This window comes from Diachasmimorpha longicaudata, chromosome 12 (genome assembly GCF_034640455.1).
Source record: "Diachasmimorpha longicaudata isolate KC_UGA_2023 chromosome 12, iyDiaLong2, whole genome shotgun sequence".
Classification (NCBI taxonomy): Eukaryota; Metazoa; Arthropoda; class Insecta; order Hymenoptera; family Braconidae; genus Diachasmimorpha; species Diachasmimorpha longicaudata.
Genome location: NC_087236.1, coordinates 3,276,246 through 3,294,819, shown reverse-complemented (window position 1 = coordinate 3,294,819; position 18,574 = coordinate 3,276,246). Strand labels below are relative to the sequence as shown.

The window sequence follows — 18,574 nt, the reverse complement described above, 5'->3', positions numbered from 1 at the left end:
CTATTGTTGTGGTCGACTGTTAGTAAAAAGCGAAAATTCATGTTCTTCCTGGGTGGGACATTCCACCAGATGTTGGGCAAAGAGCTGGCCTCATCATTTTTGAGGCTATTTTGTTTACATTATTTTATTAGAAGTGTGAATAAGTCTTTCCCGTTTTTTTCAAATTTTGAGCCTTTATCGTGAAAAAATGGTTACAAATGAATTATTGAAAGTATTGGCCATCGTCTTCTTGCGTTTGACACGAATCTTCATCAAGCAAAGTCGCCAATTCTTGATCTTCAAAGATTTGCGACCGCCCGGAACGCTCCTTGTCTTCCACGTCGAAATCACCACTTTTGAAGCGTCGAAACCATCCGCGAACACTTGAATCATCGACACAACCTTCTCCATAAGCTTCCTGAAGCAATCGATGCACCTCGGCAGCAGATTTCTTCAAATTGAACCAATAAAGTGAAACTTCCCGCAAATGACGTCGACTCGGCTCAAATTTCGACATTTTCACGGTATCAAAAATTTATGATGCGAAAAAATTTCAACTAATGTGTTAGTGTGGAATTGTTGACAGATGAATAAGCTTTGATTATGACATATGTAACCATTGAATACTCGCACAGTATTGGTGGCGGCATCTCTTACAAAAAACGGGAAAGACTTATTCATAGACCTAATATTAATTTAAATGTGAACATCAGAGAGAGACGTTGGTGACGATTATAGAGGTAGCAAACAATGTCAAAAAGAAAAAAGGGTGAGAGGTCTTTCAGCTCTACTAGAGGGACTCCAGCTGCTCCATAGACCAGCTACTCCGTAGGAGCAGGAAGACAAACATTTGATTACGTCTTTTGGCATTATCCTAAATATGTTGACCAAAGACAGGAGTTGATTGACAATCTAGGCAAATCGAACTGTACGCGATTTTACGAGTGAAACATTTGCAAATGATACTGATAAAAAATTTACCAAATTTATTTGTAAATAGTTGAAAGATTGTAATTTACGAATTCAAATCGAATTAGGCCATACGGGAAAAATGGAAAATAGTTAAATTATTAACGTTATTGATAGTGTAAATAAGGCATTATATGAGCTACATCACTTTAAACTAATGGAAAACAAAATTAAAGAAAAAAAATAAATTCGAGTGGCTTTTGTAGAATTTAACGCGAGAAATCATTTAATTTTGTTTTTATCTTAAAATTCACTTTTCTCTGGGCTATACCAATTTTATTGTGGGAAAAACTATCAAAAATGGCATGTTTCATGAGAAATTTTGTGAATTTTCAGATAAAAATATAATTTTATAGAGTTAACCAAGTTTTTATGGTGAAAAACTCGGAAATTCAATTTTTACCGCAGTTTTCTTTTCCATAAATGTTTATTTTCTAATTATAAAAAGAACACATCGGAACTATCGATATCTCGAAAGTCTGTTACACTAATTCCTCATTGGTTCACAGCTGTTTAATCTACTAAATTAGCTAAATTAGACTTCAGAATTCAATTAGGTTTGAATAATAGAAGAAAGTGAATTACGACGTCTGAAATGAGTTGCTCAGTAGTGACTAGAGCAGTGACAGTTAAATAGTGTTTAAGTTGAAAATAGTGTACCGACTGGAAATTAGAGAATTGAATTGATGCTATGGAGTTCGACAGAGACAGTACGTGAAAAAAATCCGCTACAAAAACCTCGATGTTCCTTAATTTTATATTTGTATATTTTGTTTATATTTCTCTATTTAAAAAAAATTTTCCTATTTTTAAATTTTTTATTGTAATATTGTATAGTCATATTGTTTTATATTTCAAATATTCTACGATTTTTTATTTTTCTTTTTTATTCTCATATTTTTTCATTTTTTAAATATTTTCATGTTTTTTTATTGTCATATTTTATAGTGATATTTTTTTATGTTCCAAATATTTTATGATTTTTTATTTTTCTTTTCTTTCCCATTTTTTTTATTTTTAAAATATTTTTATAGTTAGCTATTTTTCTATTTTCTGTTCATGTTTTTTGTAATAATCCAGAACTTTCATTCAATGCTCTTTTTTATTTCTATTTATTTTTCAAAAAAATTTCAGGCTACACCACTGCCCTAAACTTTTTATTGTTACATTTTTTCCAAAAAAATATTTTTATTTTAGAATAAAATTGTCTCATTCCAATGTCTCGCTAAATAATTCAAAACTGGAAGTTTTCATTGCCACCATAAGTCCCTTCTTTTTTCAGACATAAAAAAAATTATAGATTGTAATCGGAGAAGGTCCAATGCAAAGTATTTGATTTCGAAGTTTCACCGCAGTATCTCTTCAAGCATCTTACTTTTATCCAGTCATCGCGGTCTAATAAAGTGAAGATACTTTAGAAACGCTTCCTAAGACAACGGTATTTTAAAATTTTGGAATTAATTAGTAATTGGAAAAATTCTCGTGACAATTATTCCCATGACCGTAGCTATATCCATTCAAGAATGTCGAGGACTTTCAACCTACTCTTATCTATCATAATGTGTACGACTTCATATACTTGTTAAGAATATTTCACTACTTTCCTCTCATTCACCCAGTTATCGAGATAAAGAAAAGGAAGTAGTCACATGAATTATGACCGAAATCCTACCACACAGTAATTTATTCCAGAATTTGGAGATAAAAATATTTGGAATAATGTGTCGTCTTCATTTTGGATTAGAAAATTCATGAAAATTTGAAATTTTCAATGAATAAACTAATTTACAACACGAAAAATACTACAAATTTATCGAAATACCGAGGAACTTCTGAAGAACATCGGTTTTCAGTATTTTCACACCTCAACTTTATTGATATAATTCCAAACGCTTGATAAGAATTGTTTATGACATAATCCACTAATAATGTTTAGAATTTGACGAAGCTACTTATGGTAAGCTCCCGCTCTGTCTCAAAGAAGTAACGGATGTTTTTATTTCTTTATGTGTTCAAACCTATTGATTTATTCTGCTCTAAAAATTTTTTTTTCTTTTTTTTTATTAGAAAAAAATATATATATAAATTGCTGTCTCACTTCTTCAACATTTAGTAATCTTCAATATCCTTAAATATCTAATTTACATGAGATGAGAAACTAATCATTTAACAAAGTAATCTTTATCTTTAAAGTTTTCCGAAAATAGCGTAGCTCATAAGGTGGAAAATAGCTTTGACTTTACAGTCCATTAATGTTTTTAACTATATTTAGTATCGGGAAAAATTATGGGGAAATTCCCAGTGTAAAAATGGTAATGTGTCGAATATGATAGACAGATGTCGACGGTATTTTATTAAGATAGTACTAAGATAATATGTAAGACTATAAGATTATATTGTAGTCGTAGTGTAGGTGCTCTTTGTGGGGCAACCCCGCAAATAGACATGGATTGGTACAGGGATGCAAGCATGTACCATAGAAGCACCTAGACGGTCATATTTTGTGAGTTTATGAGAGATCTACAGATGTGACAGGGGAAAATCGTTTCCAGTCAGCGAGGTCCAGGGACGCTAGGACCATGTCACGTCACTAGGGCCCTCTCCAGGGAGGGGAGAGTAGTCAGGATTGAGAAAAGAGGGTTTAGACTACAGGGTTGGAGTTGAATCTGCGGAGCGATAGACGATTAGAATTGTTAGGATTGTTAGACGTTTCGGTTTTCTGTGCTTAGAGTCAAAAGGACTAAAGTGTGTATTAAGGGGTTATTCTCATGTGAGCATTTCAAAAAATCGATTTTTTTTTGTTTGATATTTTGACAGTAAAACCTATTGCAAACATGCTGTGACAAATTCAGGCCGAAATTCATAGTATTTGATAAGTTACAGCTCATAGTCGCCGACGCGTCGTAAGCGATTGTCTACCAGGCTTTAAACTTTAAACGCGTTTTTCTCGAATCATCATTTTCTGAAACGGTCAAGGTCCTACAAGAAAAAGTATTCAACCGATTGCTTTAAAATTTACATATGTTCTTCTACTCATTTATAGTTATCGTCCCTACCACAATTGTTTATTTTCGACAATATCTTCATATTTTTTTTAAACGATTTGTAACGAAAAAGAAGGAGATTTTCGTGATTTTTTTTTTGAAGTTCGATATTTTTTTTTGTTTTTAATGAAATTGATTATATTTGGTAGGGACGATAGCCACATATCTACTGAATAATAATCCATTCGATTTTTTTATCTCAGACAACATGAATAGCTGTTATCACCTTGACCAGTGAACTACCTTTTTTGGTTGGGGACTACTTTGACTTAAAAAAAATATATGTTAAAAACGTAAAAAACGCCAAAAAAAAATTTTTTCGTATATTTCAAAATACAAATAAAAATATATTAAAAAATCAACATGATTGAAGGTTGTTGTCGCATAAAAAAAAAATTCCGAAAAAGTGGTAAAATATAGGCGTTCACATGAGAATAACCCCTTAAGTAGTGTGTTAAAGATAATGGTAATATCAATTGTACCTTTTTTCATAGAAAATAAACTGTTTTTATTTTTTTAAAAAGTAATCCTACATATATCGCTCATAAAGTGGACAGTGCCAGAGCACATGATCTAAATGTTAGGATGGTTTAACGGAAGATTTGAAACTACGATTAAAGATTATAACCTATAATTTTGCGAAACTGTACAAATATTTTAAATTAAGAAATAGTACGAGAAATTATGTGAAGAAATTTGTATGAATCGACATTTGTGTTTGCAATGAAGAATGATTTATGTTGTTGGAGTCGTGTGAAGAGTTTTGCTTTTACTGTTAAAAGATCGACCCTGACTATTCGAATGGGGGATGAAGTAGGGAACGTGATTCACGCAAATTGGAATAAGTGTTTGAAGTATTTTACGCACATTAAGTTGAAGTCTTTAGTGTGTTTCACGCACATCATGCCTAAGTCCCCGGCGTGTTTCCGGCACAATAATAAGCATGAGACCTCGGTCTTTTCTACAGACATTGACACAACTTTATAAAGTATTGCCCGCACCATAAGTCAAACTCATCTGCATCTCCACGTAGATCATTCCTAAGTCTTGCGCGTGTTTCACCTACAGAAGCCTGAAGTCTTCACAGCCTTTCACACACATTGGGAACAACTCTTTGGCGTGTGTGGGGATCCTGTATGTGTGCACGCGATTATTTTATATATTCAGTATCGTGGCATTTGAAGCAATAGTTATTAAATTGTATAAAATTCCAAAGCTCATCTCCTAGGACATGTTGTAAAAGAAATGTTGGCTGCATACGTTCTTCACTTAGGCCACACCATAAAGTCCCGTTTGGCGTTACCAAGTGTCAGGTAATACCATAACCTGACCATTAACTACTGCAGTTTCGATTGGTTTGTACAACTAAATAATAAGAAAATTCAAACTTAATATGGATTTCTCTTGCCAGAAGAAGTAGGCGAGAATGGGTTTGTAAAATTAGTTTTGAGTTAGTTACATTCCAACATTCGAAGGAAGAAGTTGTCTCTTCTAATCTATTGTCCACAATACGAACTTGGTACACTAAACTTTATATCTCACAAGTGCAACATTCCCTTTATTATTTCAAGGCGCATCCGTCTTATTTTGCGTGCGCATCATATACACGATTTCAACGAATGTGCGAGAAATACGTCGCAGACTTATTTCGCTTAAGGCTTATGATAGCTTTGAAAAACGCCAAAAAAATTCTGCGAAGTGTGTGAAACATGCTGAAGGGAAAAGCTGATATGGATGATGCTTGTGACACGTTGCGTGTTTCACGCCTCGTGTGAATAGCCGCGGCCAGTGTAAAATAATATAGTACACGACAAAACAACAGTTACAGTATTGCAGTATAATTATACAATTAAATAATTAGAGAATGATTCTAAATTATAGCGTATCACATTAAAATGCTACTGTTATGATTCTCTTTGAATATACCAATGCTTTTATTATATATTAATACTATAAATCATGAAAGAAGTTAATATTAATCAATATTAGTTTTATGATCCATTTAACATAATTTTGAATTCATCCAATTTGTTAGATAAGTATCATTTTCGATTGAAAAACATTCTAATTTCAGTTAGAGCCATCTCGTCAGGACGAGATCGAGATGATATTGATGTCATTAAGATCAAGATAAAAAGAAGAATAAAAAAGAATAAGAAAAATAAGAAAAAAATAGACGAATAGGAAAAATTACTGTTTGGAAATATGTTTCGAAGGGAGTTTTATTAAAAAAGGGATGGTAATAATGATTTTTAACGTGTGAATGTTATTTATTCTCTTAATTCTATACGCTCGAAAGGCACAACCGCTCTGGTTCGTTTCCTTAGAGGAACTAACTAAAAATACTAAAGGGTCACAACGCCCTGGACCTGATGACTCATATTAACACTGGTCCCACTCCTGCACCTCTGTTTAAACCCAAGAAAACAGAGCATACACATCACACCCCAAACTTCTTAGGATTTTTACCCATAAAAATGTTTTCCAATCTCAAGTGGACACACGAGAATAAAAAAAATACAAATCGTACAGAGACCTGTTCAGTCCGACTGAAAATTAATTTTTGATAAACAGTTTGGGATATAAACTTTAATAAGTTTTCTCAGGATATTTCGTGTTGGAAATAGGATTTGATTGAATATAAAATATCAGGTATCTCAGAATGTTTTTCGTTTTTATATGTTAATTAGAGTTTAAAAACGAAAATCATTTTGAGACACCCTTTACAATAGATTTACTTCACTAATTTCCCTCTATTTAAAAATAAGACGAAGAACAAACGTTTGTACTTCGGAGATATCTCTAAGAGGCTAAAGACTGGTAACAAAGACCGATAGAATATTCATCACTTAATGAAAAACCTCTCTGTTCTTTCTTCCCATGAAATCATTGTCTAATTGTTTATGTAAACTGCCTAGGAACTCTGGAACCTTCTCCGCCAACTTATTTTCGTAATCGTTATTTCTTACTCAAATCAATTCCCCCAATTTATCGAAACATTCCAATACTTTCCAAAATCAAATTGAGAACATCTTCACAAAAAAAAAATTTTCTTCCGAAAAACTTTCTCCAATTCTTCTGAAAAACTCTAGAACATCTTTCGCACACCGTAATTATTCTACACAAAATACTAAAGATTTTTTTTTACTTCCAACTGGAAGTTTTATTTTTGACCGATTATTCAATTGTCAATTTATTTTTCTAGACCGAGACGAACTTGACAAAATCATCTCATCGTCTCATCTCATTTCATCCGGACTCCTGGAGCTGTAAATAGCATAAATTCTTCGGACGGACGAGCCCACATTGAAAATTGTCGAAATTCCTATCGAAATACATGACACCAGTCGTGTTTTATCCCTTTCTACTCGTAAAGTGGCACCCCAGCAATTGGCCTAACCGGGCCACTATCTCCTTTTCCAGATTCCAATACAATGCGCACGCGTTTTAAATCCACCTCTCCCCTCATTTATGAATGCCCAGCACACACATCTACCTATAGAAAACAAGTCCACCGAGTTGATGGCATCGAAACACCGAATACATTTACGCATTTCTCTTTTCCCTCCCTCCCCCCTTCTTACCTCATTTCTCCCCTCGCATCATTTGCTCGATGAATACAACCATTCAATTCCTTTGATTTTCGAACCAAAGAAAGAGGTGAAAGAAAAATCCCAGGGTTATTCTATCTCCAATCATTGAGCGCTTGGAATTCTCGTGTGGAATCTAAGACCTACATTGAGGTGAATAGAGCGGATAAGGCAGCACGATTCGTTGGACTTTAAAGAAAGATGAAATTGCAGATGGCTCCTAATTGCTGAGGTTTAACAACACCAAACAACCATTACATTTCATTACTCATTATTCGCTGTTGGTTTATGGTATTTCTTCGTTCTATTTCACTTCGATTTTATTTATCTGGAAATATCCTTTCCCTGTGCGAAATGCAAGAAATAAATAATTTCCACTATTTAATTATATGACACAATCTTTATTCCGGTGTAGAACATATGCGATTTTAGGGGAAGACTCGATATAAAAAGTAACTGGGGTGAATATCCCGTGTGGTTTGGTGGAGAGACTGTTTGAAGGTGTCGTAGCAATCGGTTCGTCCAGGGTGAGCGGTCTGACCCAACGATAAGGCCCTTTTGTCTATTGGGTTGTCCACGTGTTGGATTGTTTAGGTCATAAACGGCCGAAGTGTTTCTGGATTTCCCGGTGATGTTTACAATGGGTCGGTGGTTCGGACTAGTGTCAAAATCGAGGGGCTATTCAATCAAAAATTCGATGACACAGTGATTGCTGACTTCATCTGATTTCGAGATGATTTCAATGATTTCTTGAAATCGTTGATTTCATGTGATTGCCAGGGATTTTATTCCGGTGATTTCACGATTTCAAATGATTTCATATGATTTCAAGTCGTTAATGCGAATGGGGCAGCAAGGGCGGTGAGGGCTGGTAGGGGAGATAAGTTGGATTCAATTAGATCACCGGATAAAATACTAGCACTAGCAGCAGTTATATCCAAGTCATGTAATGACAAATACAAGGAGAAATATGGCAATCTTTTTCAATAAATCATTTATTCAACATAGTAAAATAAAGTATATCTCTAACATACTGAACTGAATTCAACTAAATGAAATAAAATCTTCACGTCTCAGTAAAGGACAAACAATTTAGAACTAAAAATATTTGACAACGTCTTTATATATTTTCTCATCAACTCGGAGACCATCTTTGGAAATGTCGAGAGGAAATTGTTTGACGGTATTGACTAATATTTATATAGCCATGAGTAGTCATTGGCTGCATTTCAAAAATCTTTGTTTTTTTTAAATATACCAGGTACAAAGTACACCTATTTCTTTAACATTACCCTGTACACGAGCATATGATCCTGAGAACTCTCGAGATTTTATTGTTCTCCCATCCAAATAAACAAAACTCAACACTAATCTTAATAAACAAGTTTTATAATTCACTGATTTCATGTGATTTCATTTGCAGTCATCTGAAATCGATGAAATCCCAGAATTTCTCTGATTGCAATTAACTTCGACCGATTTCATAAGATTTCATGTGATTTCATGTGATTTCAAACATGATTTCAGCCCGAAGTGACACAGTGATTTCGCGAATGAATAGCCCCTCGGTCAAAATAATCCCTACAGGAGGTCGAAATTAAATAAACAATAAGGGAGGAGTGAGTGTTCCGAATCGAAACGTTTATTATGTTCAAACGGAGAAACAAGTTTAAATTTTGTTACATTTATTAATTATTATTATCGAATATCTACTCGGAAAAATCCATCAGTTGTGTTTTATAACGGTTTTACTTTCGGGAAGTATTTGAATATTTCTGCGTCTTAAAACTTTATTATCGTTTTGTAGTCGTCGCCTATTGTCGTCTACAAATTTCTCCACATCCGTGCAAACTCATTTACCAACGGGACAACGGTTGACATGTAATAAAATGATTCGAAGGAATTTTGGAAATAGTCAAGTGGTAAACGGAAATGTTTTTTTTTGCCAGCAAGACGTTTCTCGTGAGGGCACCACAGTATTCTCTTTGTTAATGTTAATTTAAATACTTTCACGGCTCTATCTCTATTTTTCTTCAATTATTAAAGTAATTTAAAGAAACTCATTTCATACCTTTATTTTTTCCTATTTTCCAACTTATTCCAGTTCATCATTTTTATTACTACGCTATTTTGAAAAGCTGAAAGATAAATGAAATAACGATTTTTGTTCGATGTTTTTTTGGAAGTAGTTTGATTTGGCCATAACATATACATACATACACATGTAATTGTAATCTGTCTGAGAATTTTCCACGTGTCGTTGAATGTATTGAAGATCAATCAATTTTTTAATTTATTTTTAAATTGAATCACATTCACAACATTTTCATAATGTGGAGTTTGAAATTCAGAAGAGGTAAGTGGCAATTTAAAAGTATCATCAATCCTATTCTGAAGTTTCAAGAATTTTCAAAATCCCATGATTTTGAAATTCAATGGTCCATTAAAGAATCGGATTTAAAAATTCATTATTTCATAAAAAAATAAGGTGATGAAATTTCCCGCCTGTAAATTGTGTAGTGTTTCCGGGAGTTTTATGAAAAATATCAAATGATTACGTTACTAGTCGAAATGACTAATTTATTTTACATAAGTGCTGTCAGCACGAAAAAATCAAAATTAATTAAAACAGCCCACGAATCACAGATAATCGTCATAATTTTCTTCTCAAAATTGGTCCCAATAATTGAAAAACACTTCATCATTTCACTTTCTGTCACTCCTTTCACTATTTTTTTCAATTACCGGTCGATGAAAGTTCGTGAAAAATGAGAACTTGCAACTGATTTGGAAATCGCCTCCGGAAGAAATAGTAGAATTGCCGAATATTTTTCGAAAATAAATTTTTTTCATTTCACAGTTGAAAGTAGCATCTAGCAATCGACAGGGGCTCCCTCTCCAGATTCATTTTCCCGCCAAAGGACACGAGATCGAACAATAAATAAAATAAATAAAATGAATAAAAAGTTGGAATTCTTGTTGACACATAACGCCAATCACATCAGGAAAAGCAGGCGACCAATACCATTCGACAGAAGTGATGTGACCGATATTTGACGCCTGATGGGAACATGCGATTCGGGTCTGCGCATACATCACGTGAGACATTTAGGGCGTGGGGAGAAGGAGAAGATGTCTGTTCCATGGTTTCACTATCAGGGAGATGATGAAAGAACGTCGATTACACTACAGTGAGTACCGTAACAAAAAATGGCATCGAAATGATTCTAGAGAAGTCAAATCGTCCAGATTTCGTGTTTTCTGATTAGATTCATACGATCTTACTCAATATAGATAATCAAAACACTTTCACTGAAGTCACTTATTCACAGAATTCATGGAAATGTGATTTTTTTAAACACGAGGAATATTTATTTCTGCCAAAATGAATTCAAACGAAATAAAATGTTATTCAGAATTCAATAAAAAAATTTCATTTGATTCTAAAAAGAGATTCTAAACAAGTAGGCGATCGTCGCTGTTCGACAGAACTGATGTGTCCGATATTTGACGCGTTATTATTTTTCTTCTTCGTTTCTACGAATTCGATTGGTAGTGCGGTTCCGAACGGATCCGCTCCAAGTCGATTTCAAAAATGAAAGAGTAGATATTCGCGATGTGAGTTATTTATGGTACAGACATTCGCCAGGAGTTTTAGAAAAATATATTTAACCGATTAGTAACATGAACTTCAATTTAACAATAAAGTCTTTGATAAGTAGCCAATGGAATGCGCTTATCTGACGTTTGATGCTTTCATATGATAAAAGCTATGATCATATTAAAGTTTAAGTTGCAATGTTTCATCAAATTATTGAGTATAGAATACTGAAAATATAAAAAAACAGAAAAAATCCCAATATCTCGCGATTTTCATACCAATAGGTGTACATATTTTCATAACTTTGTATGGTACTCACTGAGACGAGTATTTTGAAAAAAAGAAAATTGAAATCTGTTGAGTGGCTCATGAGATATTCAAGAAAATACCTTCACACAAAAGTTGTGATATCGCCTTAACTACTGGACCGATCGAGCCAAAACGACGCATCAAAGTAAAGGTTAAAGATAGCCATCATAAGTTGAAAATCCCAATTTTTAACTACAAATTTTATTATATTTTTTACAATTTTCTCAAAATTAATCTTCAAAATTTCGAATTTTCCAGCAGAAATGCACATGTTGCATAATATTCTAGATGCATTGAAATTGAAATTGGAGAATTCAAAAATTCGGTCAAATACAAGGCTTCCATTCTAAAACAACAATAGTAGTTTGTGCAAAAAATACCCTGATCCGACGTTTTGGTGACAGAAAATGTTTTGAATTTTATTTTTTTGGCCTAGAAATTTGATTATTAGTTGACCCTTTACTTCATCGTACGATTTTTTCTTCATGAATTTGTTCAGATGATACATTTCTTATCTAAGTAAGAGTTCGAAGCCACATAATAGATAACGATAGGAAAAACGTTTGTGCTAGAAACTAAATTATAAAGTGGTCGAACTGAAGATATGATTATATGATGATAAGCCACACTGGGAAGATGAGAATTTTTGAAAAATACGCGTTTATTTGAACAATAAAATTCGTGATTTGAAAATTATGAGGTGCACATCATTCGAAACTGAGACAAATCTTAAGCCAAGAAATTTAATACTTCGTTACACACTGAAGGCAATTAGTTCGGATCGAGAAAACCAGTTTTGAAATCAATTCAAGTAGTTTTCGCGTAAAAATATTTGAATGAAGGTTGTAAAATTATTGGATGAATTAATTAAACTTTACTCAGCTATTAACAATTTTTCTTTCAATCTTCCGTAAAGAATTTTGCTCATCTTTATCCTATCGTAATTCCACTGAAAATTATTGCTTATCGAAGATTCATTCAGAAAAATCCGCAAAAGATCCGCAAAAAGTTTCGGAAGACATTTTTTTTTAATTTTCGGAATTTAACTTTGGAAATAATTCTTCAAAAGTTTTCTTCCGAACATGTCTCCAAACAGAAATTGTGCTCCGAAGACCTAACAAGGAATCTTTTAGAGTGACCACGGAGATCATCCGAAGATCTTAATATGATTCTTCTGAAGATTTCTGAGAGGTCTTTCACAGACGGAAATTGTTCTGCACTGGACACCTCTAAATAGAAATTATCTTCTGGAGACCTTCGAAGGAATTTTTTAGAATCATCGCGGAGATCATCCGAAGATCTTGCTATGATTCTTCTGAAGATTTCTGAAAGATCTTCAACAGACAGAAATTGTTCTACACTGGACACCTCTAAACAGAAATCGTCTTCTGAAGACCTTCGAAGGAACTTTTTAGAATCACCACGGAGATGATCCGAAGATCTTCATAGGATTCTTCTGAAGATTTCTGAAAGTTCTTCTACAGACAGAAATTCTTCTACACTGGACAGCTCTAAACAAAAATTGGCTTCTGAAGACCTTCGAAGGAATTTTTTAGAATCATCACGGAGATCATCCGAAGATCTTGCTATGATTCTTCTCAAGATCACTACTAGATCTTCGACAGACGGATTTTTTCTAAGCGGGATATTGTAACCAAATATTGTCTCTCGAAGACCTTCCAAAGAATCTTTTCGGATCATCAAGCAGAACTTCCGAAAAACTTTTGATGATTCGATTAAAGATCTCTGCACGATCTTCAATAGCAGGTAGAAGTTCTTCTACACTGGATATCTCTAAACAAATATTGACTTCTGATGACCGTTCAAAGAATCTGTTAAGACCACCTGAGAGATCTTCCGAAAATGATGATCCTTCTGAAGATCTCTACAAGATCGTCAGAAAATCAAAAATTTTCTGCACCGGCCAGACCTAAACAAAAATTCTTTGTTAAAGACCTTCCAAAGAATCTTCTAGAATCACCAAAAAGATCTTCTGAAAATGATGATTCTTCGGAAGATCTCTACAAGATCTTCAAATATCTCTACAAGATCTTCTGCGTAGAAAATCAAAATTTTTCTACGCAGAGCAGACCTAACCAAAAATTCTTTGTTAAAGACCTTCCAAAGAATCTTCTAGAATCCCCGAAAAGGTCTTCCAAAAAGGATGATTCTTCTGAAGATCTCTACAAGATCTTCGGCAAATCAAAATTTTTCTGTACAGGCCAGACCTAACCAAAAATTCTTTGTTAAAGACCTTCCAAAAAATCATCTAGAATCACCGAAAAGATCTTCCAAAAATAATCACTCTTCTGAAGATCTCTGGAACACTTTCCACACAGAAATTTTTCAACGCAGAACGTCCGGAACCAAATATTGTCATCCAAAACCCTCCGAATTTTCTACGATCACCAGGGGAATCTTCCGAAAATCTTTTGATAATTTTTCTGAAGCTTTCTGACAGGTCTTCAATAAACAGAATTTTTTCCGCGCAGAAATGTCAAATGGAAAACAACTCTCGATTATAAACATAACCTCACATTCAGATAAATAGACGACAGGAATTCTGTAAAACTCGTTGGGACATTTCAAAATATCAGCGTCACCCATAAATAAATAACAGTAATGGGCCCCGAGAATCTTTGCATTGAATTTGCGAAGGTTTTGGCGAGCATTCGATACAAAATGAAATAAAACGAATGGCGACAAAATTAGAATGCGATAAGCGAGACCTGAGGCCTGAATCTGCCGTATAAATGCGAAAGGTTTATTGTTTTTATGTAAAGTGAAGACGCCTTGCACGGGAGTCCCTGTGGAACCGGCTCTATTTAGCTCGTTAATGACTCAGGGATGGGTAGATATAAATTCTATAAATAGCACAGTCCAACTCTTATTCGGTGGTTGACCATTTGTGGGCGTTATGATAACTGTTTTACCTGAAGTGTGACCTTGAAAGGCTCTTGAAGCCGTTCACGCTCGAGGAGATACGCTATGGCACCGGGCATTGCATCCACCCCTTTTGCTTCCCTAGCACCAAGGTACCATACGTAGTAGGAACTTTTTTTGACATCTTTGCTGGTGCGAAGCCTCAAGGCCATCGCTTGACTGCAACAAAATACATTTTCTTTGGTTATTTATTTGCGAAATACTGAGGTGACAGGGAAAATCATCGTTTTTGGACGATAACACATCATCCGAAGAAAGAAAAAAATTATTTTTGTGAAATATTCATTTTTTCAAAATTCTATTTCTTCGGTGTAATCGTTACTAAGGGGGGGGGGAGAGTTAGATTTAAATTGTGATAAATATATGACTTTAGAAAATGAGTATTTTCTATGTAACCGTGAATCAACTTTATTAATAACTATTTATTTTTTTATAAATTTTTTTTTTCGTGAGGAAAGAGTTTTGAGGAATTATTTAATCTTCATAATTATTGAAGGAGGTCACTGAAGGTTATAAATAATATGATGATATTTTAGAACAATGTGATTGACGCAATTTAGGGAGTGCCACAATTTCAGAAATGAAGAATGGAAAAAAAAATGTTTTTTTGGCGTAAATGAATTTTTGGGAAAAATAATTCTTTTCTCAGTGCACCTCTCTAAATATTACAGGACAGAATATTATGTAGAAATATTGCTGGACACAATACTACTAGGCAAATTAGTACAGAATTAAATATGACCGGACGAAGGAAGGGAGCAATCATCAATAAAATTTTCGGATTGCTCACTCCCCAAAATATCTAATCCCATAGCATAGAACTTTAGGGTGGATTTTTTTAAAGTGGATGACTAGCTTGTATTATTTTCGCTTCAGTTGAACTATTTCAGTCGATATATTCTCACTTCGATAGCAATCACTGAACTAAACAAGAAGATGAAGAAGAGAATTTGAAGATGAATTTTCATTTTTTGGTATAGTCATAATCATCAGAGCAACAGAAAAGAGAAGGACGAAAGGCAGAGGGAGGAGGAATCTTCCACCACAAATTACTATCGAAGAACATTTAATCTAGGAAATTAAAGAAAGACCACTTTGCATCAATAAACTAAATGTTTCAAACTTTTATTGAACATTTTTGGGGGAAAATCGCCGTCACATAAATTATGGATTTGTCAGCCTTTGGGCGTCCAGAAGGGTTTGAAAATTCCCGAAATCAGTTTATTGCTCAGTTTGTCAATTCGGGAAGGGACATATGGTGACAAAAACAAGGGCCACCTCCGAGGACTCTCTGCTTTTCCAAAAATTTTACCAAAAAGGAAAGAGAAAATCAGTTCCTCTGGACACCTCGTGGAAGACAGAGTAATTTTCGCGATCCTCATCCGAGTTAAAAGACGATGAAAATATCTCCATTCGTTAAATTTACAAAGTGTTAGTGTAGATTCTTGCCTACTCGTCAGTCGGCATAAACAAAATAAATTAAACAGACTTTCTTTATTTATAAGTGACTGGTCTACAATAAATTAAAATTAATTGACTCTGGTCAAATTTAAGTGTGATGTGTTCTTGGTATTTACAATACAATTCAGTCATCCTACATTCCACCAATCAGTTCACCCCTTTTCGATAACTAAGTGCAAGTATAATAATCAAGTCCAAACACGGAATTCAACCGACATCGAATTTTTGTCAAAATCTAGACAGTGACAGATCAACATCTCGAGTGATATTAGATTGATAGCTCGAGTGCACTACGGTTGACGTGGTACAGTTTCTGTCCTTCCAGGCTGAACTGACTATAGTCACTTGCTTATATTATTTTGTAAACATTAGTAATAAATTTCATTTATATAAGTTTAAGACCGTCGAATTGTTTTTGCTCTTTTCAATACGAAATCGTCTGAATGTTATTATTTAAATGATTGTGTTTGAGAGGCAGGTGGGGAATCGTGTGAGGAGCGAAATTAAAAATGCGTTAACCAATGGAATTTTAAACAGATGAAGCTGTGTCAAGGTAAACGTGACAATTTTGTTAATTATGCAAATGTATTGAGGATAAGTGGCTCTCGAAGAAAATGTCACCTGAGAGAATTTTCAGGTCTTGAAATACTCTAGCAGTTCATTCAATAAATCCATCAACTTCGCTGCTTCACGGATAACTTATCTCCTTCAAGGGCTCCATCTGAGGATTTTTTTAGAGGAAATAGATTGCAAAATTTTAGAAGTTGAAGAAGATATTGATCTTACTTTTCTATCAATAATTCCTACAATATTTATTTCGCCACACAACAACAATTTTAATTTGATTCTAGCCCAGTTGTAAATTTGGCTCGTTTGATTATTCAAAATTATTTTGGAGGAAACGTGATACGCCGAATGGGTTCTTTGTATCACTTATCAGTTAACGATACTGGAGGGAGGGATTAACGAGACGAGGAAGTATCGATAACTAGCAAAAATGTTAATAATTATTGACACACACACACGAATTAATATTTAACAAGTTACAGTTTATTTTAATTCCGGATATACTTGGGTTTTTGTTTTAATGTTTGCACCTTTAAGTTTAAATTAATACTGAATTTGTTGTAAGATTTTTGTTGAGAGAGATTTGCCAAGATAAGAGAGGTAGAGAGTAGGTTAAAGGAATCATCGATGAGAGTGGAAAAGTCATTGACTGAAAACTTGAAGAGGGAAAAATTCGACTGAAGAAGATAAGGTGAGTTCTATTGGTCTTTGAGACTGGAATAACCCTGGACTTTGTTAGGGGCAATTGAAGAACTGAGGGACACATCTGGAAGGGATTAAAACAATGTTGACCTGAATTTTCATTTTGATTTTTGATTTTTTTTCGATTTTTGAGGGATTAGGACGATGTTTCTGAAAGGAAACGAAATTTTCGAGCATTTGGGGAAGTTCGGAGAATTTCTGTTAATTGAGTTTTTACAACTGTTTCGAAGAAATTACCATACGTTTTTGGCCCACGACGCGTCAAGCAATAAATGAACAGGAAATTGACAGGAATGAATGGCGCGTTGAGGCGTGTGTCAGATGAAGGGATGGACATTTTCTACAATTATTAATTATAATATAAAACATATCAATTGCGTGTGTCATCACGCAACAATATTTCCGCAGCAATAACTTGATGAAATAGAGTTCGGAGTTTAATGTTGAAAGCACCTCATGAAAATTTATTAGACGTTTTCTTATTTTTCCGTCGCTCTGATTCTTTCTCATATTTTAAAAACAAATGCAGTTTCTGCATTATTGTTTTTTAATGCCTTTTCCTTCCAATTTGACGACTTTTTTGCTTCCTGCCTTACATTTGACGGATTTCTCGATTCCCTAATTTTTTTTATTGTTGTTTTATTGTATTTTGTGTGTAGAATTAAATATTTATAACTGAAAGTTCACCTGCTTTTCATGAGAAATGCAAATTTCCGGACTGTTTATCCGTCGATAAACGGTTTGTAAATTTTCAAAACATATTAGACAACAGTTGTTCAAATAATTGTTGTAAATTTACTCGTTAGTCATTTCTCGTTAGATATTATGACGCTGTAATCACTGATTCCACGAGATGCTTTGGGATATCTGATAATTTCGTCTTCACCGTAATTTGTTTACCACAAAATCTAGAAGAAACTGAGACAACGAAGTCATCCTCTTCTCACTTTGTCGTTGTTAATTTACGAGTGAAGTTTTAAATATTAGTTCTATAAATGAATATGAATGTGTGGGTCATTCGAACGATCACTATAATTGCACTACAAATTGTCTTAATACACCTTAAATTACACCCATAAGTGCTTCACACTTATTGGAGAACTTCAATAATGATATGAAATGAACTCGATTAGGAACGAGGCTGGGCTAGATCGATTTGAATATTGATTTGAAATTTCGAAAAATCGGTACAAAAAACAACTATCGCCTAATAGTTTCTCTGCTCGTGATTTTTTTTAAGTGAGTCGAATTAAAAAAAATTTCTCACGACTATTTCGAAATAATTCATGACATTGTTTACGTCTTGTCAAAAGTCTGTATTTTCTAAAGTAAAGAGGATGGATTTGAGAAATTGATAAAATCAACAACTTCTAGATTTTTTTCTGTTTTCAAAGATAAATACAATAACT

The 18,574-nt window shown here is 33.9% G+C and overlaps 1 protein-coding gene across 6 annotated transcripts in view; it reads right to left on the bottom strand.

Annotated features, from left to right (window-relative positions):
• Nucleotides 1-18,574, bottom strand: part of LOC135168181 (uncharacterized) — a 114,609-nt gene that overhangs the window by 82,889 nt on the left and 13,146 nt on the right. For all 6 annotated transcript variants that reach the window (XM_064132128.1, XM_064132127.1, XM_064132123.1 and 3 more), the window contains one exon: nt 14,426-14,594. In XM_064132128.1, the coding sequence (XP_063988198.1) occupies nt 14,426-14,587 (162 nt within the window). In that variant the 5' untranslated portion in view covers nt 14,588-14,594. The remainder of the gene's footprint in view (nt 1-14,425; nt 14,595-18,574) is intronic.